The sequence below is a fragment of the Elgaria multicarinata genome, chromosome 10, assembly GCF_023053635.1.
Source record: "Elgaria multicarinata webbii isolate HBS135686 ecotype San Diego chromosome 10, rElgMul1.1.pri, whole genome shotgun sequence".
Classification (NCBI taxonomy): domain Eukaryota; kingdom Metazoa; phylum Chordata; class Lepidosauria; order Squamata; family Anguidae; genus Elgaria; species Elgaria multicarinata.
Genome location: NC_086180.1, coordinates 51097728 through 51122991, shown reverse-complemented (window position 1 = coordinate 51122991; position 25264 = coordinate 51097728). Strand labels below are relative to the sequence as shown.

The window sequence follows — 25264 nt, the reverse complement described above, 5'->3', positions numbered from 1 at the left end:
ATTTGCAGGAATTGATATTGGTGGTGGTGGTGGTGGTGGTGGTAGTGAAGGGGATAAGTGTTTATATATTGCCTAAAGCACTTTAGTTTTCAAACGGGGCACCTATGAAATATTTGGGGAAAGAAATTTGAACGTTTTCAACAATTCCTGCATCAAATTATCAGTGGAGAAATAGCAGGCTGTGTAGGCAGATCATACTACAATAAATGTGTGGGGCATTGAATACATTGAGCAACATGGTAAGACAGTGGAGATGCATTTGTAAGTACATGTATTCTCTGCTACAGAACCAAATACATTAGCTACAGAAAGTAGTGGGACACTTACAGAATGTTGCCTGGCAGTGGTCCAGGATGCTCCATTGTTTTCTGGTAAAATATTAATTCCCTTCGGCTCTGCGAGTTTCTCCTTCCCCCATACTTCATGCATGCCGTATATAGGTTATAACCTCCTAGTTTGTATAGTGGATTTGGGTTTTGCCCTTAGTTCTTACAGTGGGTATACCGAAGCCTTAACATTAGAGTATATAGGAATGTTGATGAGTCCGCTTCGAGTGGAATTCCGCTGCTCAACCTGACCTAGTTGGCAAAGAGTTCCAGTATATTTTAAACGAGAGAAATGATATTGATTTCTTCATAAAGTTTAATCACACCTGCGGGGTGAAAATACAGATCTTGTAAATGGGCTAACAGCATGCTGTCTGGATAATTTCCATTTTTCTGCTACGCTCTGCAGACAACAGTAAAAAAAGAAAGAGAGGCAAAAACTTAGGAAACAAAACATTGAAAGAAAGTTTAAATAACTCAACGACACTGTCGCAGCACATATTTCTCACATGCTTTCTAGAGTGTGTTCTATTAAGTAAAACCTCTCTAAACGATTGGATGCTTTCTCTTTAACAATGGTTATGTTTGGTCCTTTTTACAGATGTCCTGGAAACGATTTCTTACAGGATTTCCTCTGGTGATCCCTATGGAAAATTCTCGATTGACCCTCAGTACGGAATCATCCGCACCAAAAAACAGCTTGACTATGAAGCCCATGATCATACAGTTCTTACGGTGCAGTCGCAGCTGAGCAGCTCCCCTGTCTACAGCAGCACACAGGTTAACATCACGGTGATCGATGTCAACGACAACCCTCCGGTGTTTGCGATGGACTCTGATCAGATAAATATATCATGGAGCACAGTACCCAGCACAGCAATTTACATTGCTCACGCAGAAGACAAAGACAGTGGGCTCAATGGGGCAATTCGATACATGGTTGTAGGCAACCAATCAAGCGTTTTTGCTATTGATCCAGTTCTTGGGGTGCTTTCCCTAGCCAGACCTCTGGCTGCTGATAAGCAGCATGCACACGCGATAGTACACGTCAAAGCAGAAGATCATGGAAGTCCTCCCTTGAGTTCTCACTTGATCCTGAGAGTCATAATTGATGAGCAGAAGGGACGCCCTACATTGACTTTTGAAAATTTGGTGTATCAGGTGGATGTCAGTGAGACGTCTTCCGTAGGTACCAAAATTCTGCAGATACAAGCCCGGAAGCTAGATCCCCAACATTGCCCTGGGGGTGCTGTGTATTCCCTGGAGCATAACACAGATGCTGCTTCATTTAGAATTAATCCAGAAACAGGCATGATTTACCTACGGAATCCTTTAGACTATGAACTTAGGCAAATTCATAGTTTTAGAGCCTTTGTTACAAGCCCAGAGGATAAGTCAGGGCAAAATACAAGTACATCGGTAATAGTTAATGTCATTGATGAAAATGATAATTCTCCTGTATTTGTGCGTGATGTTTATTTTTTGGAAATCGAGGAAAGCTCATTACCCCAAGGTGTGGTTGGCACAATCGCAGCAGTTGACAAGGACGCTGGAAGAAATGGGCAGCTCTCTTATTTCCTCTTATCAGATGGGAAATATTTTAAAATCAATTCCAATACAGGTAATTCATTTCACAATTTCTTCCATGTTCCTTGTGGAATGTTTAGCCTTCTGCTAACAGGAATGGTTGAAATGCATAGTGGCCATGGGGTATGTATGTGTGGGTATGAATTAACATATTGCATGTACAGATTCAGGGCTGAATGCAATGGTATGTTATGGACACCCACAAAATGGAACAACTGAATTAATTTTCTCTGTTAGTGGGTGTAACTAATTGTTTCAAAACTTGTGATTGCCCTTATACAGAGAATTATCAGCATGTATGGAAAAAGCAGATTGTTTACCCTTTAGCTATTATTCAGTAAAGATCAGATGTAGCACAAAGGATTTTTAATTTTTTTTGCAATTACTGGCATGATATAATTTGGTGGTAGGTAACGTGGCATCAAATGCACTCACTGCCACCTTTATTGGAACCTGCTAAGGTGCCCTATCCTTTATGCATAAAAAAATATATAGTAACACATTTTCTTACCAGCAGCTGGGATTGCTGTTAATAGTTGGTGCTGAAAACTGTGGGTTCAAAGGAGTTCTTCAGTGTGTCAGGGTTCAGACCCCACCTCGATCTTTTGGGCAGGTGACTTGTCTTTTGCCATGCCTCCCATGGCAGCCATTTTGTGATGATGACCAGGACAGTTACTCAAATTGCCAAATGTGCTAATAGCCTCCAAAAGATTGTCTACTCCTGATATAACTGCAAAAGCATTGTAGGACGCACAAGTTGAAAACGACCAGCAAAGATAGTTAGTCATCACTGTCAGTGGACACACTGAAATTCCTGCAAAAATATTGAGTTACTTGATGAGTAGGCCCACATTTCTGTACGTAAGTGACATGCATAATACTGGCTGAGCAACTGACTTTTCAGGACAGATGGTATTCAGAATCTCTCATTGACCCTGTTCAGACGACATGCTATGCCATAGTGGTTAAGCATTTTGAGATAAAGATTATGGCTGAGCATGTCATGTGAACCATTCCTAACCATGGTGGCTACATAACCATGATTTTAACATGCTGCAAATGGGTTAGCAGCCTAACTATGGTTTAGCATGTTGTCTGAACAGGTCTAGTGTGTATTACTAGATATCACCCTTTCCATGGTCATTCCATGGTCAACACTCACCTTTTGTTGAATTCTTTTCCATCTGCCCTAGTACCTATTTCTTTCTTTCTGATAGTTCTCCCTCTTTGCCCTATGTGAGATATTTCCTCTCCTTCTTTAACTGATCAAATCTACTGGCCTTCAGTTTTCGAGCTGGCAGTAGACTTCCTCTATCATTGGTTCCTGCTGGAGAACCTAGGCTGATTCATACTTAATAGTTTATATCCAAGATTAATCCTACTTAGAGAAGACTCATTGAAATAAATGGGACTTAAGTTAGATTAACATCAGATACAACCATAATACTTACTGATTGCTCCCTTCAAGTGTACCATAACTAGAACTCTTGTCTTTGTGGCTTTGGACACGATTCAAGAACATTCGTGTGAAAATATCTCATAATTTTATGTCACCACTATAAATAATATATATGGTTAGCATTTAAGGATGCGAAAGCTGCTGTAGAATAATAGAAAAACAAAATCAAAATCCAAGATAAACAAAGGCAGATATTTTAACAAGGCAGAACAAAACGTTGAAAATCAATCAGAAGGGAATGTAGAAGGAAAATCAGGCACCAGTGGTGACGCTAGCTGGCAAGAGAGCTCTTGCACTACACAGATGTGGAATCTGAAACGACTCTCCACAAAACCTGTACCGTTTGCCATCTGGAAAATGAGTAAAGCAAAATGGCTAATAGAGATGGGTCTAGAGAGATAGTGTGGAGATCAAAGAACTATACCACTGCTCCATTGCAAGGAATTTCTTTAGATGCATCCCAAATCCTGGAATAAAGAAGGCCAGATGCTCAGAGCAAAAGGATGCAAGGCTGTGCAATATCCTCAGCCCAACAGCAAAGTGAAGAATATGCTAGCTAGTCTCCCAAAAGGATCTGTGCTGAGAGGTCCCCAGTATGTAATGTCCCAGCCAGCTGGCCAACAAGTACAATAATGTTCACGCTTTTATTCTGCTGGCAGGAAATAGAAAATATTATTTGACTTCTTTCAAGTTGCCATCTGTCTTTAAAGTTAGCGTTCTGCATGAAATCAAGTCACTTGGAGTACAGTGTGGTTACAGTGGCCCCGCGGTACACAACGAAAGGCTGAGTGACAGGCTCTTGCTTGGCTCTGTGGAATGTAAAGTACGCCTATCAAGGGACAGAAGCAGCTAAAGGAGTGTGTTATAAATCTCATGCAGCTTATGAAGGTCCATCACATACAATCCGTAGTGCGCTTCCCTTAAATTGTTCTTGTCCTCCAGGTGAAATTATAAACTGGGTTGCATTAGACCACGAGCAACAGGCCCACCACCATCTGATCGCTCTGGTGACTGACCATGGGAACCCTCGCCTTAATGCCACCATAGATGCCTATATCTCCGTTACTGACCTCAATGATAACCATCCATGCTTTGCCCAGCTTCCGCTGCAGGTCAAGGTTCGTACTACCTGTTTTTGATCTTGTTTTCATGTATTAGTTCAAAAAACCACTTTTTGTATGGATTTTTATTAATGTGGGATAGAATGTGGAGGATCATTTTTTTTCAAAAATAATAATAATTGACTCATACATTCCATCCAGTGTTGGTATTAACTCCGCACTACAGACCAATCAAAGCAAAAACCTGTTAGGACTTACATCTGAAAACACCCTTTTGTGTCCTGCTGCAGCAGCTGCAGCACAGAATAATTTTAAAAATATGTTTTGAGCACCATCTTGTGGCAAAATGCAGGTACTGGAATTTAAAAGCTCAGTTGACACATAATTAAGACGTGTGGGATCACTTAGCCAGTGAGATTAAACCTGTTTAAGAAATGCAGTTTACTTAATCTGTGTCTGGAAACTGTAGACGTGTTACCAAACAGTGCTATCCGTTGCACATGCTGCCAGCCCACAACATGACTTCATTTAGAGCTTTACAGAAGGGGTGAGGAATGTGTTGTTGGACTGCAACTCCCATCGTCCCAAAACAGCATAACCATTCCTGGGGGATTGTGAGAATTGCAATCTGGAAGGCCACATGTTCCTCACCCCCCCCCCTCTTTACAGCTGTATTTGCTGTCCTGATGACATGTCATTATGCAAATGACACGTCTAAGGAGTTTCTCCTCGAAGCAGAAATTCTTTGAGAAGATCGCCAATTAAGCAGTAAAGGAAATTCGCTCTTATTCATTTTATATCAAACTAAAATCCCATGTTTTTTTAAAAAGAAAATAAATGCCTTCCATTCTTGCTTGAATTAAATCACATATATTGGGTTTGGCTTCACTGGGAATCTAAATTCTCTAAATATACATAATAGTAAGCTCTCAAGAAAATTAAGAGTGGCAGTTTTTGTAAAGCTAACTGTAGGAGCTCATGTAATTCTCTCTGTCACAAGCCTTTAAAGAAAGTATTTCTCTGTAATAGAGAGCTTTGGCTCTTGGGCGGCTTAGAAATGCAATAAATAAGTAAAATAAAATCATATTCCTAAGTGACTATTGTAGAATTTGTACTAGTAACAGGCATGGCAATCCTGGTTTTGGGGGTCTGGAGCCAGTGGAGCTATGTGTTTAGTTTGCCTGGATGATTTGCAATTTGGAAAGTTCAGTTTTAATCAGACTGCTGTTGTTGTTGTTAGGTTTTGGAAGGGCAACCAGCAGGAACACTGGTTGCCACCATAATTGCGAAGGACCTTGATTCTGGAAACAATGGGATGGTGCTATATTCATTGTCCTCAGGTAAGAACGTCTTACTTGCCGAGTACAAATTAGAAAGTGCATGATATCAAAATACGTGGGATGAATGAGCCAGTAACCACACAGCATAAACATATAGCATGGATTATGTTCCGGGCTTTTATCGCAAACCCCTCCTTTACCAGTCAAACACTGATTCGGGTGGGTTAATAGAGATCCCCCACTCTTCTTTATCACAGGTGACATCCTGGCCACATATTATGACATATAGTGACCTGAGTACCAATTGAGAATTGTAAAAAGGTCTAGTTTTCAAACTTTTCTAGTGATCAGCACATCTTCAGCTACATATATAGCAAGATCAGCCTGAATCGTAATATTGGAAAGATGATGAGTAGCCAGCTTTACGTTGCTATACTTGAAACACTATTTCTGTTCCTTTTTTCATCATTCATAGGATTCTCATCTGAAAAACACCAACTCAACCAGCATTAAGTTGATGGTAGTTCTAAAACACATTCAATGTAACTTCGTATTTCATTCATTATAGGCAAATGTTTTTAACACCCCAATGGAAAGATGACCTTTTGTTTCCCCTGACTAACTGGAAATCTACCTCCCGTAGGAATTGGTCATGACAGTCTGAGACAGGGATCAACAGATAATGCTTGTATATATCTTGTTTCATCCTTCGATGGGTGGAATGTTTGCCTGATAGACTTCTGTAGCAAAATTGTGTTTATTATCTTTATCTTTAGGAACACTTTAGGGGCCTGGTTCTGGTTTAATTGAAATCTATTTTTTTTAAACGTTGTAAGACTAAATAGATGTAATCATATGCTTCACATTTTATTCAAAGAAGGTCTGAAAGAAAACCATGGCAGTGCCCCCAACTTTACAGTACTTGCTCAATATTTTTTTTAAAAAATGATTTTTTAAAATGACAGAGCCTCATGGCAGACTAACACATTTATTGCCATTTGATGAGTTAGGCGACAGCCTATTAAAATCCATGCCTCAATAAATTTGTTAGCATTTGAAACACAAGGCCTACATCAAGCACACACAGCTGCTCTTCTGGGACACATTTTTGGAGCATATTTTTTCTAGAGGACTTTCATTTAAAACCATAATATTATTTTTATTCATTACATGGGAACTTTGCATCAAAGTTGTAACTATTAACTTAGTAAATTGCTAATAATTGTCATCTGTTAATTGAAAACTGAGTAGGCAACAAGTGAGCCTTGATACAGATGAATTTTACATTTCTTATATGCATAGTAAGAGCTCAGATTCACGGCCCAGAGTCAGTTTATACTTGTCATAATTATTTGTTAGTGAAAGAACTGAAACAAAGGCACCATAAAACTAAAATACCCATTTCCCTTAACGAGGAGAGAGAAAGAAAAGGGGAAAGAGAGAGCAGCAATGATTTCTTAAAGTCTTCCCAAGGAGAATTGCAGTGTTCCATACTTTTTACACATGGCATGTGATGACTTGGAGAAAGCAAGAACTCCAGACTCCATGAACTCCACAAGGACTAGCGTATTCATTACCAACTGTGAGAAACTGGATATGTGAAACCTGTTTCTGGACCTCCCTCTCCAGTAGTAAACTATGGAAGTCGGAGACTGCCTTCCAACAGTGCTAGGCTTAGGATATGTCATAAAATAACACAACTGTTCAGAAACCACAGCTGGTGTGGAACATAATGATTTGTCTTCTGAGGAGAACAGCTGTCAGAGCATTGGTGGTTCTTGTTCGCCCTAGGCCTTCTGAGGTGCAATTATAAAGAAATTCCAATCTTCTAGTCTTCAGTTAGAAAGGGGAAACTTTACTGATATGTAGCCATTGTCATTTAAGGTGATTTCTCCCCCTCAGTGACAATTTTCTTGCATTTGCCTTTCTGACATGGACTTGGAGTTGGGAGTGTAAACTGATTCAGGCTTAGTGAGGTAGAGTTCTCCGATTAGATCTGACTTCCACATAGAGATGCATTCCAGTTATCCACTTCGGTGTGCTTTCAAAATGGCCTATGATATAAACTAGGGTACACACAAGGTGATTTTAGAGAGTTCAGCTCACTGCCTTTCAGATTCAACGTTCAGAGAATGCTAAACTTGGTTTTCTGTCTCCCATTGCTTGTTGTTAATGTGGATTTTCTGTCAAGAATTGCTCCTGGGTTTATATAATTTATTTGTGTGCATGTGTGCATGCTTTTATGAATACTCATGTTTACTTGATGAATTATTATGACAATGATGGGGAGCTGGAATTGTTCCTTGGCATAATGGAGGAGAAATGTAGGAGTTGGATGACATCAGTATCCTATTCATGAAACCCATTAACAGAGCAGCATTCATATTTGGGAATTGTTGTAAAATAATTCATAACACAGAATAGTTGTATTAAAATATGTATTTTTTCAGGTTTTTTTTGGTTTTTGTTTTGCTCTGATTGACAGTTTCCCACTTGAAATCATTTCAAAGACAATGTCAAGAACAGCCATTTTTAAATAGGCTGCATGCCAAGTTTCCACTCAACATTTTATCATCTTGTTTCACAGTACATAAGTACACAAATGTGCATTTATATTGTAGTTTAAAAATGACGAACAGGGAAATGTCGCTTTTCTAGTATTCTCTGTATTCTATCTTTTTGGTTGATAGTTATGCAGCATAACCAATTTGTTCTATCTTCAGAATGCAACCATTGCTTATTGAAATCGCATGTTGCACAATGTTATCTACTTAAATGAGAAACATTAAAATAAAGTATTAGAAAACAGAAGAAACTTTGGTGGGGAATCACTGGATGCTACAGTGGGAAATAGAGGGCCAGAAAGCCCCATTGTATAAGTGGACTTTACCTCACACAAGTTTTGATCCTACTCACTCTCTCATTCTACTCTCATTTTGATCCTACTCTCTCATTTAACAGTTAAGCATAAAGGGTTAAAACAAAGCAAACTGAGAACCTCCTTGCACAAGTAGAACATGAGAATGGGGCCGTCCACAGGAGGCAGACTGTCAGCCCCCATGCAGCACTTAGATTTGTTCTTCAGAATGTTGTTTACACAGCACTTTCCTCACATGCTGGTGTATTAATGGTGATGTATCCCTTCTAGGGGAAAGTTTAGGTCACTTTCAGATTGACAGCAATACGGGTGAATTAAGAACCACTGAAGCTCTTTTATATAGTTGGCGTTCAAAGTACCGGATGGTAGTCACTGCAGCTGATCAGGGAGTCCCTCCTCTTCAAGGACAAACAGTCATCGACATTGAGGTATTGGCCTAATTGTTCATTGCTTTCTTGAGGTCAGGTATCTTGAGCAAGAGACACCACCACAAACATGCCTGGAGCGCCCTGCTTCCACTTAAATATTTTTTCTGCTGCGCCAGTAGATTGTAAACAAAGAAAATGTTTTATCTGAATTGAAATATAGGAGCTGCAAATTTTGGCTTGAACATTTGTTATTTCTGCTTCCTGAAAAGGAAGCTATGAGCAAGAGAGAAAAAGGCAATATACTTAAAGAGAAATGAAACGAAGGAGAAATTAACATTTCTGGTATTAACATTTAAAGCCCTAAACGGTTTGGGGCCAGGTTATCTGAAGGAACGCCTCCTCCCATATGTACCTACCCGGACCTTAAGATCATCTACAGGGGGCCTTCTCCATGAGCCCCTGCCAAAGGAAGTGAGGCAGGTGGCTACTAGGAGGAGGGCTTTCTCCGCTGTGGCACCCCGGTTGTAGAACGAGCTCCCCAGAGAGGTCCGCCTGGCGCCTACACTGTACTGCTTTCGTCGCCAGCTGAATACCTTTTTATTCACTCAGTATTTTAACACTTAATTTTAACTTAAATTTAAATTTTACTGTTTTAACTCTGTATTTTAATCCTATATCAACTTTGCTGTGTGGTTTTATCCTGGTTGCGCTTTTTATACTGTATTTCGTAATTGTGTTTTAAACTGTTGGGTGTTTTACTGTGGTTTTAATTTTTGTGAACCGCCCAGAGAGCTTCGGCTATTGGGCGGTATAAAAATGTAATAAATCAATCAATCAATAAATAAATGAGCAGGCAACCTGAAAACATAACTGAGAGACTAGGAAAGATTGCTATATTGATTGTATATGGGTTGGATTCAAACTAAGCAGGTTGCCCTTAGATCCAATTAAAACCAATATGAAAAGGTATCAATGACATAATCCTATTGATTTCAATGGGCCCTATGTGCGCTAGGTTAGAATGGATTGAATTCTGGATACTTATGTATCTTTATCAGAGTGTTCATGTGTCTGACCCGGCTGGCCTGATCAGAGAGGCTAACTGCCCTCTTAATTTTGGGATTAACTTTGGGATTCTCCTATGTCCTATGATTGTTTTTCTGAATGCGCCAACTTAGCATCATAGTTGTTGGCGTGCTCCATTATAAACAGACAAACCAAAGAAAAGTGGCAAACTGCAAAGGCATAACATTCTTTAATGCAGGTCTTGTTGAAGATGATTTAACCTGGTTTGTTTCAAACCACAAATACTGCTTTATCAGGGGATATAATTTAGCACTACCAATTTAGCTTCATTTAAAGAAACTTTCTCACACCCATGTTAGAGGGGCCATACCTTTGAAGTGTGAGCAAGTCTCCTTAATTGCAGCTTAATAGCAAGAGGACTATATTATATTATATCCCTTAATGAGATAGCATTTGTGTAACATTGCATTGTATTAAGAAAATTTGCACCTTTTTCGTTTTGCCACTTTCCTTTTTTTCATGCCCTCCTTTCTAGAATATTACTTCCTCTATTATGGGCCACCTTCAAGACTTTTATTTACCAGCTAAATATTTCTGAGAAGGCTCCTGACACTAACATTGCCAATAAAAAGGCACTTTTACTTAGCTTTAACAAATCTTCTAGTTTCCCCCTGATTAGTAGCTTGTGAATCATGATTCTTGGAAGCACTTCCAGACTATTATAAAGATTTGTACCAGAGCAATTTCTGCTGTTATTTAAAGACTGTTCTGCAAAATCAATTGACAGATTAAACGATTTGTCAAATGTTGTGGGCTCTTTAGGCTACTGGGAATGAAACTGCTGAGACTGAGGAATGTGGATAGACACTTGCTCTTTCTGTTGAATCTGAGGCATATTAGCATGAACTGAAGTGCATGTGCTCAAACTGTGAATAATTAATATCCTCACCTAGAAAACATAGAATATAGTAAAGAAATGCCAACAGTAATAGAGTAAAACATTTTTAAGCCTTTTTGTTTTTGTTTTAGGTAATCCCACTTCCCAAAGGGAGATCCTTTTCTTCCCAGAACATCAGACATTTTGTCATACCAGAAAATTTGAGGCCTGCTCAAATCCTGGGCACTCTAAAACGGCCTGGCCAGCCCCCGTATTCCAACGGAAATCAGCATTTTAGCATCTCTGAAGAAGATTCTGATGTTCCGTTTGAAATTGACGGTGCTACTGGTGACCTCTTTCTTTCCAAGGAACTCGATTATGAAACAACAGCTCACTATTTCTTCAGAGTTCTGGTGAATGATGACCTGAATAGCTCTCCACAGAACCATACTGTTTTCCTCAGTATTGATATCGAAGATCAAAATGAGCACTCGCCTTCTTTCCGGAACAACTTTGTTGTGATTGGGATAGAGGAAAACGTTCCCATTGGCACTTTGGTGTATACGTTTAATGCCAGAGATGGAGATGGCAGTTTCTTAAACAGCAATCTTCAGTATTCTATAAGCAGGAACAACTTCACTGAAAATCCATTTCTCATCCACCCTTCTTATGGTAGCTTAATTACAGCAATTCCCGTCGACCGAGAGATGACTCAGTCTGTTATCCTGACAGTGTTGGTGGCAGATCAGGCTGTAAATTTGACTGATCGCAGGCAGAGTTCACTGACAGCAAAAATTGTCATCTTGGACGTCAATGATAACTACCCTAGCTTTGTTTCATCTCCTCTTTCCTACGTTAGAGAGGATGCAGAGATAGGCTCTCTAGTGCATCACATTGTTGCACAGGATCCAGACCAAGGGAGAAATGGACAAGTTACATACCATCTTCTTTCGAGCAATGAAGACCATTCATTTGTAATAGACAAAACTACAGGTAAGATAAAAAGGACTAAGATGACTCCATTGAAGTTACACCGGTGATTACAGTAATTTCATCTTTTGTTTGAGCTATCCGACACAGACATTTTTAATTTTATTTATTTATTTATTAAATTTATATACCGCCCCATAGCCGAAGCTCTCTGAGTGGTTTACAAAAGTTAAAAACAGTGAACATTAAAAAATATACAAAATTTAAAACCATCAAAAATATAAAAGCGACAGTATAAAACAACAGTATTCGCCCAGAAAGCTTCGGCTGTGGGGCGGTATATAAAATGAAATAAATAAATAAATAAATAAAACAGTTCTGGGGTCCATTAAAAAACAAACGTAGCATATGTTGTTAAATGCCTGGGAGAAGAGAAAAGTCTTGACCTGGTACCGAAAAGATAACAATGTTGGCCCCAGGTGAGTCTCATCAGGGAGATCATTCCATAATTGGGGGCCGCCACTGAAAAGACCCTCTCCCTTGTTGCATCCTCCGAGCTTCCCTTGGAGTAGGCACTCGGAGGAGAACCTTAGATGTTGAGCGCAGTGTACGGGTAGGTTCATGTTGGGAGAGGCGTTCCATCGGGTATTGTGGTCCAAAGCTGTGGGCTTGGAAACATATAGGCAGCCAGTGCAAGTGGGCCAAAATTGGTGTTATATGTTCGAACCTTCTGGTTCCAGTTATCAATCTGGCCGCTGCATTTTGCACAAGCTGCAGCTTCCGAACCATCTTCAAAGGCTGCCCCACGTAGAGTCCATTGCAGCAATCTAATCTGGAGGTTACCAGAACGTGGACGACTGAAGCTAGGTTATCCCTGTCCAGATAGGGGCATAGCTGGGCCACCAAACGGAGTTGGTAGAAGGCACTCCATGCCAACGAAGCCACAAGGAGAACCATCACATAGAGCAAAGGTGCTTTAGGGAAATACTGTAAGCATGCTGCATCTCCAGCATGAAATATTAAAAGACAGTCTAAATGAATGTTCTAATTGAGCATCTCGCAGGTGCAACTATCTGTCTGCTCAGCGCGCACACGCTTGTTCCCATGAGGCCAAGGTAGCTGCCCTGGGGAAGTTGAGGGAGGCAGACAGGTATGTGGTTGAAGGCCTTCAGGGATGTGACAGAGGTATCTTCTCCCAAGGTGACATATTCCCTGCTGTCATGGAGAATTTTTAAAAAGTATTATTTAAGAAGCTTATATTCCATTCCCCCCTCCCGAATGGATGCAAAGCAACTCATGAAATAATACTTTAAAAATAAGAGCAACCTTGTACATAAAAAGTTTTTTTTTAAAAAAAGATATAAAAACATAGCAACCATTATAAGGGAATAGCATTAAACACTAGACTTGAAACGTTCAGCTGAATGCTTTTGCTAACAGCCATGTTTTAACCAGGTGCCTAAAAGACTGCAATGTCAGGGTGTGATGGATCTCACTTGGTGCCACGACCGTAAGGGCCCTGCTAGTTGCCATGTGCATTGCAACGGATGGCCAAGGAATAATGAAGCAGTGCCTGAGATGTTGACAAAGCATGAGGGGAGGAACATACCGTCCGGTATCCAGGTCTCAAATTGTTAAGGCTTTATAGGTTAAAACTAGCGCCTTGAATCGAGCCTGGAAACATACTGCCAACTCAGACAAAATAATTGTCATATTTAGAGTGCCTCCCACCAGTCAACAGCCTAGCAGCAGCTTTTTGTATCAGTTGAAATTTCCAGATATTTTTCAAGTGCAGCCCCATGTAAAGCATGTTACAGTAATCCAATCTGGAGGTCACTAGGGCATATATTACTGTGGTGGGGTTTGCCTTCATCAGGAAGGATTGTAGTTAATGTACCAACAGAAATTGGGGTGGGGTGGGGGAGGACCCTCACCAGTGATGCCACCTGAGGATCTATTAACATAATTTGCTAGGAAGAGTATAAATCCTATCCAAGACAGGCTAAATACCCAACCGTGAGTGTACAAACTGTACCTATCTTGTCAGGATTAAGTTTTAGCCTGTTTTGTCTCATCCACTCTGTCACATTCAAACTACCTCCCTAGGACCAAATGTAAATGAGAGAGAGACAGAGAGAGAGAGATGAGTATCATCTGCAGCCCCAACCCTCTGGATGATTTACCAAGAGTTTCATGTAGTTGTTGAACAGCACAGCGAACAAGATAGAACCCTATGTAACCCAATAGACCTCAGACTAAAGGGGAGAGTAATGCCCCCCCCCAGCACCACCATGAGCAGAACCAGTCACATAGCGCCCCCTGTGCCCATTCCTATGAGGCATTACAGAAAGATCCTATGGTTGGTGGTACTGAGCTCCTCTGAGATGTCCAGGATCACACTCTTCCTGTCCATTTCCTAACACAAGTCATAGACTGTGCTGATCAAGTCAGTTTCCAGTCTGACTGGAAAGGATCTAGATAATCAGTTTCATCAAAAAATTCCTCCAGTTGCATTGCCATCACATGCTTAAACGTCTCCCCCGACCCAAGGAATATTTGACACTGAGGAATAATTGTTAAATATGAGGCGTTCAAAGATGATTTTTTCAATGGGGACAGCACCACAACCTCCTTTATTGTCATGGGTACATAATCCTCACAAGTGAAGTGTTCATTGCTTCGTTAACCCAGGGATAACAAGCCCTGACAGAACTGTGATTTAATTAGCCAGAATGAGCGTGGGTGCAAAATGAAGGTGACTGTCTTGTAGAAGGAAGATTTCATTCTGAAGAAAAGGCAAACAAACCCTTCGAAGGGTTCTTTTCTTTGAGTCTGTAGAATGATCTTTGCATGATACATTACACAATCATGTGTTGTCAGTGCTTTGGGCTCTTAAACCATGGTTTGGCTTCTGAGCTGTGGTTAGAACAAACCATGGATTTGGCATGGGATCTGAACCGAGCAGTAGTAACACATTATCAGAACAGCAACTGCATCAAGAGCAAATAATATCCATGTGACCGTTTCTTCTCTTACAACAGGGCTGCTAACCACGACCTTTGCCTTAGACCGTGAATGTCAAGAATATTACAACTTGACTGTTGTGGCCCTTGATGACGGCACTCCAGCCTTGTCTGCAACTCAGAGTCTGACAATAATTGTCCTTGATGTCAATGATGAGCCACCCATGTTTACAAAAGCCTTATACGAAGCTTCCATCTGTGAAAATAAAGATCCAGGAAGGGTTGTTCTTAAAGTTGAAGCCACAGATAAAGATTCAGGTAACTTGCTTTCTACCCTCCCCCCCGCCAAGAAGTCAGGAGATCCAAGTTCTAGTCCTCACTCCACCATAGAAACCCTCTGGGTGACTTTGGGCCAGTCACAGACTCTCAGCCCAACCTACCTCTCAGGGTTGTTGTGACGATAAAATGGACAGGTGGATTATGTACGCTGCCTTGGGTTCCTTGGAGGAAAAAAGGTGGGATATAAATGTAATAAATAAATAAATAATCAGTAAGATTTGGGTAGATTGAATGCCCACAGCAATGGACTCTCATTGAACTACGTTGGATTTGTGATAACTGTGCCCTTTACTGTTAGAAGAGCACAGTACTAATCTAATGGCTAAGCATCTTTTTAAAAAGTGATTCAACAGAAAGGACAGGTTAATAATAATTGCAAACTTGCATTAGTCTCAGCTGGCCAGAGTGGGGCACTGTAATTCCAGCATTGTTGTTTTTCACTAGAGCTGAAAAGAGATTGTAAACTACAGGCAACATGAATATTTTTAACACAAAATGCAACCACAAGAAGGCTTCCTTTGTATTTTAAGTTCTCTAAAAATGCTAAAGTTAAAAACAAAAGGAAAAGGGTGTCAACTCATGTGGAACTTCTCCGAAACAGAACGATAATTTTACAAACATTTCTAGGCTGTGACATAGCTTGCGTTTGCTAATGTCCCACCATTTTGATGAGATTTAAGTTTACGTAACTGGGAGCAAAATCACAGTGGTGGCAGAATAACTGCTGGTCTGTTAAAGCTTGGGAGCAGAGGTTTCAATACATCATAATTCTGGGCCAACCTATCCAAGAAGGTAGATATTTTCTGGGTCTTTACTACTCCACTCTTTTTTAGTAATCTTCATGTAATAACATTATTATTATTTCTCTGGAGGAATACTTTGGAGATAATTCCCATAGAGGCATGCACATGCAAACATTACGTTGGAATTAGTTGTCTACCTGGATTTATCTGGAGTGAAACCATTAGCAGAACCCAACAAAGACCTAGGAACTTGCTCATAGGATTCCCCAAAATTGCCATGTCAGAAAAAAAATCCAATTTTTTTCGTGTGTATGCTTGCAGAGACATCAGACTAAAAAAACTCTTGTGGAGGTGAATCCAGCAGACATTGCTGGTCCATAAATTTGGGGGCCAAATTTATGTATAGACCTGGATAGGTAAGTTATATGCAAGTATGGAATCTAAATGGGGGCAGCTACTTGGCGATCCTTCAAGGTCCAATCCAACATGCTGCATTGCTTTATGTTTCTGCTAACCATCAGCAGTCTGAGGAACACTACTGAAAAGATAAAAGGCCTGAATACAACAGAGTACAGTGTGTAAGAAGTGGGATTTGATAGTCTTCATAAGCCATTCTGCACCTCCCTACGCCATTCAACAAGCTGTTCCCAAAACTGAAAAGAACCTATAGAGTCCTTGAAGAATGGCTTCTATGCGCAGCACAAAAAACTGCAGGCTTAGTCTGAAACTACGCATCAGGCCTCTCCAACATATTTGAGCCCATGGGCCTGAGTGCCACCACAGATTGACTGCTGAAGTGAAGAAGGGGTGGGTGGGGGCAATCACAAAAAATTTAGTGCCCTTTTATCTGTGGTGTGTGTGTGTGTGTGTGTGGAAGGAAGAATGTGCATCCTGTGTGTATTTTATACACTCTGGCTTTTCTCTCTATCCTTTTGTCTGTCTGTCTGTCTGTCTCTCTCGTTCTCTGGCTCTGTGGAGTACCTCTCCTTAGGGTGGGGGCCACTACTCTAGGGGAATTCCTCCCCTATTACCAAATGTGGAGAATCACCACTCACCATTAGGCGATCCCTCCTTTCCCTTCTTCTGCTACCATTAAACTACACGCCTTTATTTAAAACATATCTTTTCTTCTAAGGTAGCTGATCATTAGGCACGAGACAAAACAGATCAGAGGAAGCAGGAAAGTAAACAAAGATATATAGTATTTTTTTAAAAATAAATAAAACAAGAAAGCTTATTTACAAATGTTGTTACTATTTTAAAACAGGGTTTTTGTAGTTATTTCTACCATCCGTTAGGAGCCCCAGTTCTTACCCCTAATCAGCTTAAGCTTGTATAGGGAGTGCCCCCACAGCTGAAAATTGCCTTGGGGAAACTCACCTTCCACTAAGCACCCAGTTGCCCCATGGGTCCTGCGGGAGAGTGCACTTTACCCCAACCCCGCTAAACCCATCCTGTTGTGAGTGATAGGGCTCATCTACACCAGCAGGATATTCCAGTATGAAAGCAGTATGAAAGTGGTATATAAAAGGCAGGAGCCACACTACCGCTTTATAGTGGTATTGAAGTGCACTGACAACTGTTGGGGCCCATGACACATCTACACCAAGCAGGATATAACACCCTGAAAGTGGCATGAAAGCGGTATATGGTATGTGTCAATGGGCCCCAACAGTTGTTAGTGCACTTAGGCAGTAGTGTGGCTCCTTCCTTCTATATACTGCTTTCATCCCACTTTCATAGTGGAATATCCTGCTTGGTGTAGATGAGCCCATAGACATCTTGAGCAGAGACCTAGTGTTATTTATTATTATTATTATTATTATTATTATTATTATTATTATTATTATTTATATAGCACCATCAATGTACATGGTGCTGTACAGCGTAAAACAGTAAATAGCAAGACTCTGCCGCATAGGCTTACAATCTAATGAAATCATAGTAAAACAATAAGGAGGGGAAGAGAATGCAAACAGGCACAGGGTAGGGTAAGCAGGCACAGGGTAGGTTAAAACTAACAGTATAAAGTCTGCACAACATCAAGTTTTAAAAGCTTTAGGAAAAAGAAAAGGTTTTAGTTGAGCTTTAAAAGCTGCAATTGAAGTTGTAGTTCTCAAATGTTCTGGAAGAGCGTTCCAGGCGTAAGGGGCAGCAGAAGAAAATGGACGGAGCCGAGCAAGGGAAGTAGAGGCCCTTGGGCAGGCGAGAAACATGGCATCAGAGTGCTAGGAAGGCACTGCTTAACTCCGTCTCCTGGCTGTGTTTCTGCTCAGTGCTCCTGCGTTACAGCTGATAATTCTCCAGAGGGGAGAAAACACAAGTGGAGGCGGGGGGCAGGGAACCAGAGAAGGGCAACAAAGATGATCAAAGGACTAGAAACTAAGGCCTAATCTACACCAAGCAGGACATTGTGGTATGAAAGTGGTATATAAAATGCAGGAGCCACACCAAGCAGGAGATAGTACTATAAACGCAGTATATGGTATGTGTCAATGGGCCCCAGCAGTTGTCTATGCACTTCAATACCGCCATAAACCAGCCTGCCTTTTATATACCACTTTCATACTGCTTTCATAGTGCAATATCCTGCTTGGTGTAGATTAGGCCTAAGTCTTACAAGGAAAGATTGAAGGAACTGGGTATGTTTAGCCTTGAGAAGACTGAGGAGGATAAGTTGGCTCTTTTCAAGGGCTGCAACCTGTTCTCTATCATCTAAGACTGTAGGACAAGAAATACAGTTGAGCTTCAGGAAAAATATTCTAATGGTCAGACGAGTCGGACGATGGAACCAACTACCTAGGGAGGTGGTGGGCTCTCTGTCGCTGGAGATATTCAAGCAGAGACTACCCAGCTGTCTGTCAGGCATGCTTTAAACTGGATTCCTGCACTGAACTCAATGGCCTAAATGGCCCCTTCCAAATGTGTGATTCTATGAAACCCCAGTTCAGAGGGAAACTCCAGTTCAGGCCTCAGTGGCTCTTTGGTTCCCAGTTATAGTGTGATGTATTTATGATTTATTGAATGCATTTCTATACTGCCTTTTTGCCAAGGCATCCAAGGCAGCATACAATTTTGAAATACTGGAGCAAACAAAAGTTACCAAAAAACGAAAAGACACACGTCAGAATATAGTTCTCTCAGGCCGATTGGAACTCCCTGGCCTCTGGCCTGGGCTTCTCTTCCGTGTTGCCAGGACATACAGGTCCTGAGGGAAGTAGCCCCAGGGAAGGTAGGGTAGGGGCTGCCCCCAACAGTCATCTCTGACTGACACTGTACGCAGGGAAAGCCCCACGATGGCTGTGGATCTGCACCACGTCGGTTAGATGATGCAAGCGCAGGTTCGTAGCCACTGTGGGGCTTCCCTGCGTTTTGAAAAAGTCGGGATTTACCCAGACTTTTTCAAAGGCAGTGACGTCAACATGGCACTGTAACGTTGCTCCGGGGTCAACCTGGTGGTGGAGCCTGGTGGAAGGTGACCAGTGATTGGTCACCTTCCCCAGGACACAGATGGCCTCCCAGAAACCCCATGCTCCCTCGGCGTCGGGATTACCTGACGCTGCCCCAGGAGAGGGAAACCGTGGGGTTGAAGAGGGACGTGGCGCCAACCTGGTGCTGTGAAGTCAACCCCGTGGATACAGTACACTGTCTGTTCTTAGCTTTTTTTTTTTTTTAAAGGCAGGAGACTGACTAAATTAAACTTCTGAGTAACTGCAAATAATATAATGTACAACAATTCAGGACACATACTTGCTGTCCTTTGTCCATAATATAGGATTAATTCCATTATAGCTAATAGCACAAATTATTTTGCTATATAGCACATTATGAAAATGATGCCATGCTTTCCTCAGGAGAGCACTGAGAGCACAAGAAATATGGGAACAATTTATTCTGAAGCAAAAGGACGGGTTTCCCACTATGTACAGACAGCCTATGGCTGTAGAAAGGAAGAAACAGCTGCTAAACCTCATAAGCCACATTTTGTCCTGAAACACTCAGGTGTAGTATTGATCTTGCACAATAACAAAGTAGTGTGGAATGTCGTCGAAAGTATATTGTTGCAGCTCCTTCAGCCCTAAGTAAGGAGCACGAATAACGATCAAGAATATGGCATACTCAAATAGTGAACCACATCTCCCTCAGGTGGCCAGGCAGATGGATAATGCATCAACTCATTCTTGATTGGAGATACTACTTTATGGTGTAACTGGGTATTTAGAACATTATTGTTTCATGCATTTGGAACAATGCAAAAATTCACAATGTGAGGTGTCCAAAATTACTTAGGAAGCTATTTCATACTGCATCAGACCATTGTGGGGGGCTGCAACTCCCAGCATTCCTGACCATTTGCCATGCTGGCTGGAGATGATGGGAGTTGAAGTTCAAAACATCTGGACGGCATTAGATCGGAGAAGGTTGATCTAGCCCAATATTGTCTATTCTAAGACCCTGGGCAGCTTTACAGGGCTTTAGACATAAGTCATTCACATCATCCCCTACCTCTCCTTTTTAACTGGAGATGTTGGGAATTGAGTCAAGGACCTTCTATATATAAAGCTTGTGCTTTTCTAAAGAGCTACAGTCCCTCTACAATTAAGAGATGAATTAGAGCTGTATGGATTCCTTTTAATTCTCTTAAATTTGTCAGGGGACGAATAGGAAAGTGTTCTCCTCATTGGGTACTTTTACCAAGTTTCTGACTACTGAGAAGTGCTGGTTACTGAGGCTTGTTGATCTTGTAATGACACCACAACCTCTCGCTGCCTTGTTCACTGTGTAATTTTGGTTGCGTTCCTGAGAACTATGACGTTAGCTCTAGTTCCCAGGGCTCTCCCACCCCCACCCCTTATCAGTAGATCAGTACATGGAGAATCAAGAGTGGTTTCTAATGCAGCATAATGTTCCAAGAAAAAAGTCACACTAGATTCACATAAGCCTTTGGCAGGTCTGAAGAATCTCTCTAGACTTTCACATTTGAGATTATGCTTATCTTTAAGTTCTTCTCTAAAGCCACAATGTGTTTTTAAAAAATTAAATAATGTCCTAGGAATTCTGTACAAGTGATAATTAATTCCGTCTCAGTCAACATCATACCAAAACTTTCCCCAGGAAACAGCTAGTAATGCAGTGCCAGGCTGATTAAAATCGGAGTTGAAACATGTAGAATTTATTGAATTCCCTTCTGTATTTTAAGGAATCAATTCCCTACTTCAGTATGAAATTTTGCCAGGACCTGGATATGAGACGTTTCAAATAAATTCAGATACTGGAGAGATTACAACAGCCATCTCATTTGACAGAGAGACTCAAGAGATCTTCACTATTAAAGGTAAAACAGTTGAAATGTTATATAGAGATTTTGGTGTTACATCATTCTACTTCAGTTTAATGAGTGTTGCACAGCTTTGGCAAGTGAATAAATAATTGTTTTAAAAATTAAATTTCAATGAAGTTTGCATGGAGTTACCTGCTATCTGTGTCCTATGTCAACAAATTTAATGTATGGATGGGGGAGAAATTAATTCCTTTTCCGTTTTAATACGAGCTTACCTAATTTTGCATTTTTGAACCAATTTGCATACTGAATAAGTTGTCCTTCAAAATGAGCAATTTTTAAAATTTTGCAATTGAGTTCTTCTGTTAAAAAAAAAGGTGTAGAAAAATGTGAATAGTAGGAGGAATTTCACACAAAAAATGTATATATTAATGAGAATATTTATTTATTTATTTATTAAATTTATATACCGCCCCATAGCCGAAGCTCTCTGGGCGGTTTACAAAAGTTAAAACAATGAACATTAAAAAGTATACAAATTTAAAACCATCAAAAATATAAAAACAACAGTGTAAAACAGTATCCATCCAAAGATGAATTATATTAGGAAAAGTGCATGCAAAAATGGCAGAACTGCACACCAAATCTATGAAATTTCATGCAATTTTTTAAAAAATAAATAAATCACAAAATCCAGGATGAGCCAAATTTAAGATTGGAAAAAATGAGAACTGGAAAGAAATTGAAATTAACAGATTCGTTCATCCCTAATTCAATGAAAGAAAAGCAGCATATTATGCTCAGGGACATAAATTTGCATTGAGTCTTAGGAGGAATGTTCTGTACAGCTTCCTATTCTGATACGGTTTGGTAGGCAATTTAAGTAATCTTGCTATTGTAAATTAGTTCTCAAATGTGCTTCCTTATTCAGTACTGGTCCGAGACAGTGGAACTCCCATTTTATCCAATACTGCAACAGTTGTCTTCAGAGTACTGGATGAAAATGACCATGCTCCCAAGTTCCTCCTTCCAGTTTCTGAGATTCAAATCTTGGAGAACCAAGAGCCTTCAACAGTGTTCACTGTGATGGCTCTAGACCAGGATGCTGCCGACAATGGAACTGTGCAATATCGAATCATTGGTAAGGTGAATACCCAAGATTGCAAGACTAACATTTTCGGATTTTGTTTAACCTACTCTTTAAAGTTTTTCATTTATTTTATTACTTGTATTCTTTTGCACATTGAGCTTATCTGACTGTGGCTTTATATAGCTAGATTATTATATCCTACAATGCAGAAAACAGGCCTGCCTTGTAAGTATTGTGCTAACTCAAAGTGAAACTCTGTTTCTCCCCTTCTAGAAAATAGAAACCCATGACATACTTCTAAGGGCCTATCCGTGAAAATGTAATTAAATATCTAATTCCTAGGACTAGTGGTCTGCTTCATACTTTAGGATATTCTGCATTAGATAATTTCTTACACATTTTGTCCAGGATGTTGGTTCATATACATTCATATCTCAGGTGAAACGTTTCTACAGTGGAGGCAGGTGGCCCTGATGTCAGTGGGGCTGTGAATCTGCTCTGGGTTTCAGTCAGAACTCTAAAGAACTTATCCAAGGCACTGAACCCTATCCCCCAATAGATTCAACACCTTGGATAGTTCCTTTAGAGTTCTGGCTGAAGCCAAGAGCAGATTCACAGCCCCACTGACATCAGATCCACCAGCCTCCACTGCATTTCTCTTAACTACCATTGATAAGCACTGCAACCAAATGTGTGGCTCTATTAACTCATGGTCCTTTGTCTGCCAAGAGAACCTATTTGGGATTTGGGATCTCTGTTGTGGTTTTTCTGTTACAAATTAAGAGCTCAATGATGGGTCGCATGCTTTGCATACATCAGGTTCGGTCCTGTGCATTTCCTGTTAAAAGGACTAAGCAGGTGACATGGAAGACCTTTGCCTGAGACTCTAAAGAGCCAGGGCCAGTCAGAGCAGACTGTCCTCGGCCGCTTCTCTCTGTTCATCGACAACATTCTTATTTCATATTTCTCCAGAATTCCTTGCTCTACAATTCATTTTCATTTTTATGGGCAGTGCTAGAGATACTCAATTCTTCTTATTAATAATTATTAATATTTATTTATAGAGTGCCATCCATGTTCATGGCGCTGTACAGAATAAAACAAAACAAGACAATCTGCCTTATGGCTTACAATCTAAAATCACAGTAACAGACAGTTTTTCTCATAGAAAACTTTGTAGAGAGGAGCAAGGCAAAGTATCTCTATTTATTGTTAGACACCTTTGTGTGTTATTAAAATTGGCCCCCCAAAAAGGAGAAAAAACGAAAAAGAACCTTGCTTAGAAGTAATACATTTTACAAGGCTGATTTGGAGAGGGCCATGAGAGAGCATCCGGGAGAATAGTTGCTCTATAAATTGATATGATGCTGATCCGCTGACTGAATGAATCCGTTGGCTCCCACTGATCTAAATGAAGTGCAGATTTTAATTCTCTTAAAATTTGGGGAAACGTATAAAAACGTTTGCTGTGCAGTGGATTGAGTTGTTGCAGTTAGCAGAGTGGACCGATAAAGCAAGGGTGGGAAGCCTGCTGCCTTGGGGCGTTTCGTGCATCCCCCAGCCTAGTTTCAAAAGCCCTCTGCAAGCACTTCAGATCTCTGGAAAGAGGGATCTCCTGCAGCAGCCCAGTGGGAAGGGAAGAAAGCATGGGCGCGAGAGAGAAAACAGAACGGCAGAAAAAGAGGGAAAGGGGCCCCCTGCCCACTTCTGTATGGACCCATGCGCCGCTGGCATGCAGCCCCTAACAGATTGCAGCTCTTGACAGAGAGATGGTGTTGTCGTCCCCCCATCCCATGTCCCCACTATAAAGAGAGCGTTGAGCGTTGGAGCTGGCATGCTGATTTTTTGTTTGCTTGTTTGCTCCATTTGAAAGGTGGAGATGTTAGAGGATGCTTTGCATTGCACAAAACGTCAGGAGACCTCTTCACCACTTGCAGCTTAGACAGAGAGAGGGTCAGCAACATTACCCTGGTGGTTGAGTGCTTCGACCTGGGCTATCCACCGAGAAGCTCTGTGGCCAGACTGCAGATCACAGTCCTGGATGAAAATGACAACAGTCCCTTGTTTGCAAGGAACCCCTATCAAACAACTGTAAGAGAAGACGTGGCAGAAGGATCAACAGTTCTTGAACTGTTTGCCATGGATGCAGACGAGGGTCCGAATGGGGAGGTCACGTATTCTCTCACTGATGGCACCCTTGGAGCATTTGCCATTGACAGGATTACTGGTGCTATCATTACTACTAAACCACTGGACCGGGAGAAAAAATCTCAATATGTATTTAAGGCTGTGGCAACAGACTCTGGCATCCTGGGACCAAGAAGCGCTAGCGTTACCGTAGTCTTGCATATTGAGGATGTCAATGACAACAGTCCTTTTTTCCTACAGAATCCTGTCAAAGCTTATGTATCCTCTCAAGCAGCTATAAATCAGACTATAGCTACTGTGAGAGCCAGTGACATAGACCTAGGACCAAACGGAGCTGTGAGTTTTAGGTTTGTGACGCCAGAAACCATGTTCAAGATGGACCCAAACACAGGAGAAATCTTCCTCCAGGAACCTGTGCCTAATGAGGGCTTCTCTACACAGCTACTGATAGCGGCTTCTGACCGAGGGGTCCCAGGTAGAACAGCCACTGCTCTTTTGACCATCAGCTCTGAAACACAAGCAGAGATGATTTCGTTCAGCCACATTCAGTATGAAGCAGCTGTTCCTGAAAATAGTGAAATAGGTGAGTAAGACCTAGTCATAACTTGGGTTTCTGTCCTTCAGCCAAAGCAGTGTCCTCCGGACTATCACAAGGCACCAAGAGCTTCTTGCAGAAAATGCAACATTAAGTTACAGTTTGGGGCTTTGAACCTGTTTTACTTTTCCAAACAACTATTTCCCCCTACATCATCATCATTATTAATAATAACAATAATAATAATAATAATAATTAACATTTATATATTATCTTATTTGCTAAAATAAACCCATCAGGGTTGTATATAACAATTTAAAACTGTGATCTTGAATGCCGTATTTCTGCATTCTCAGTGATATATTCTACCATT

At 40.9% G+C, this 25264-nt stretch overlaps 1 protein-coding gene across 1 annotated transcript in view; it reads left to right on the top strand.

The window, feature by feature from the left end:
• The window catches only part of DCHS2 (dachsous cadherin-related 2), a 115643-nt gene that overhangs the window by 64569 nt on the left and 25810 nt on the right, over positions 1 to 25264 (top strand). The window contains exons 5-13 of the mRNA XM_063135089.1: positions 928 to 1947; positions 4315 to 4490; positions 5674 to 5773; positions 8862 to 9019; positions 11015 to 11855; positions 14834 to 15073; positions 21038 to 21172; positions 22050 to 22259; positions 24082 to 24939. Coding sequence (XP_062991159.1) covers positions 928 to 1947; positions 4315 to 4490; positions 5674 to 5773; positions 8862 to 9019; positions 11015 to 11855; positions 14834 to 15073; positions 21038 to 21172; positions 22050 to 22259; positions 24082 to 24939 — 3738 coding nt within the window. The remainder of the gene's footprint in view (positions 1 to 927; positions 1948 to 4314; positions 4491 to 5673; positions 5774 to 8861; positions 9020 to 11014; positions 11856 to 14833; positions 15074 to 21037; positions 21173 to 22049; positions 22260 to 24081; positions 24940 to 25264) is intronic.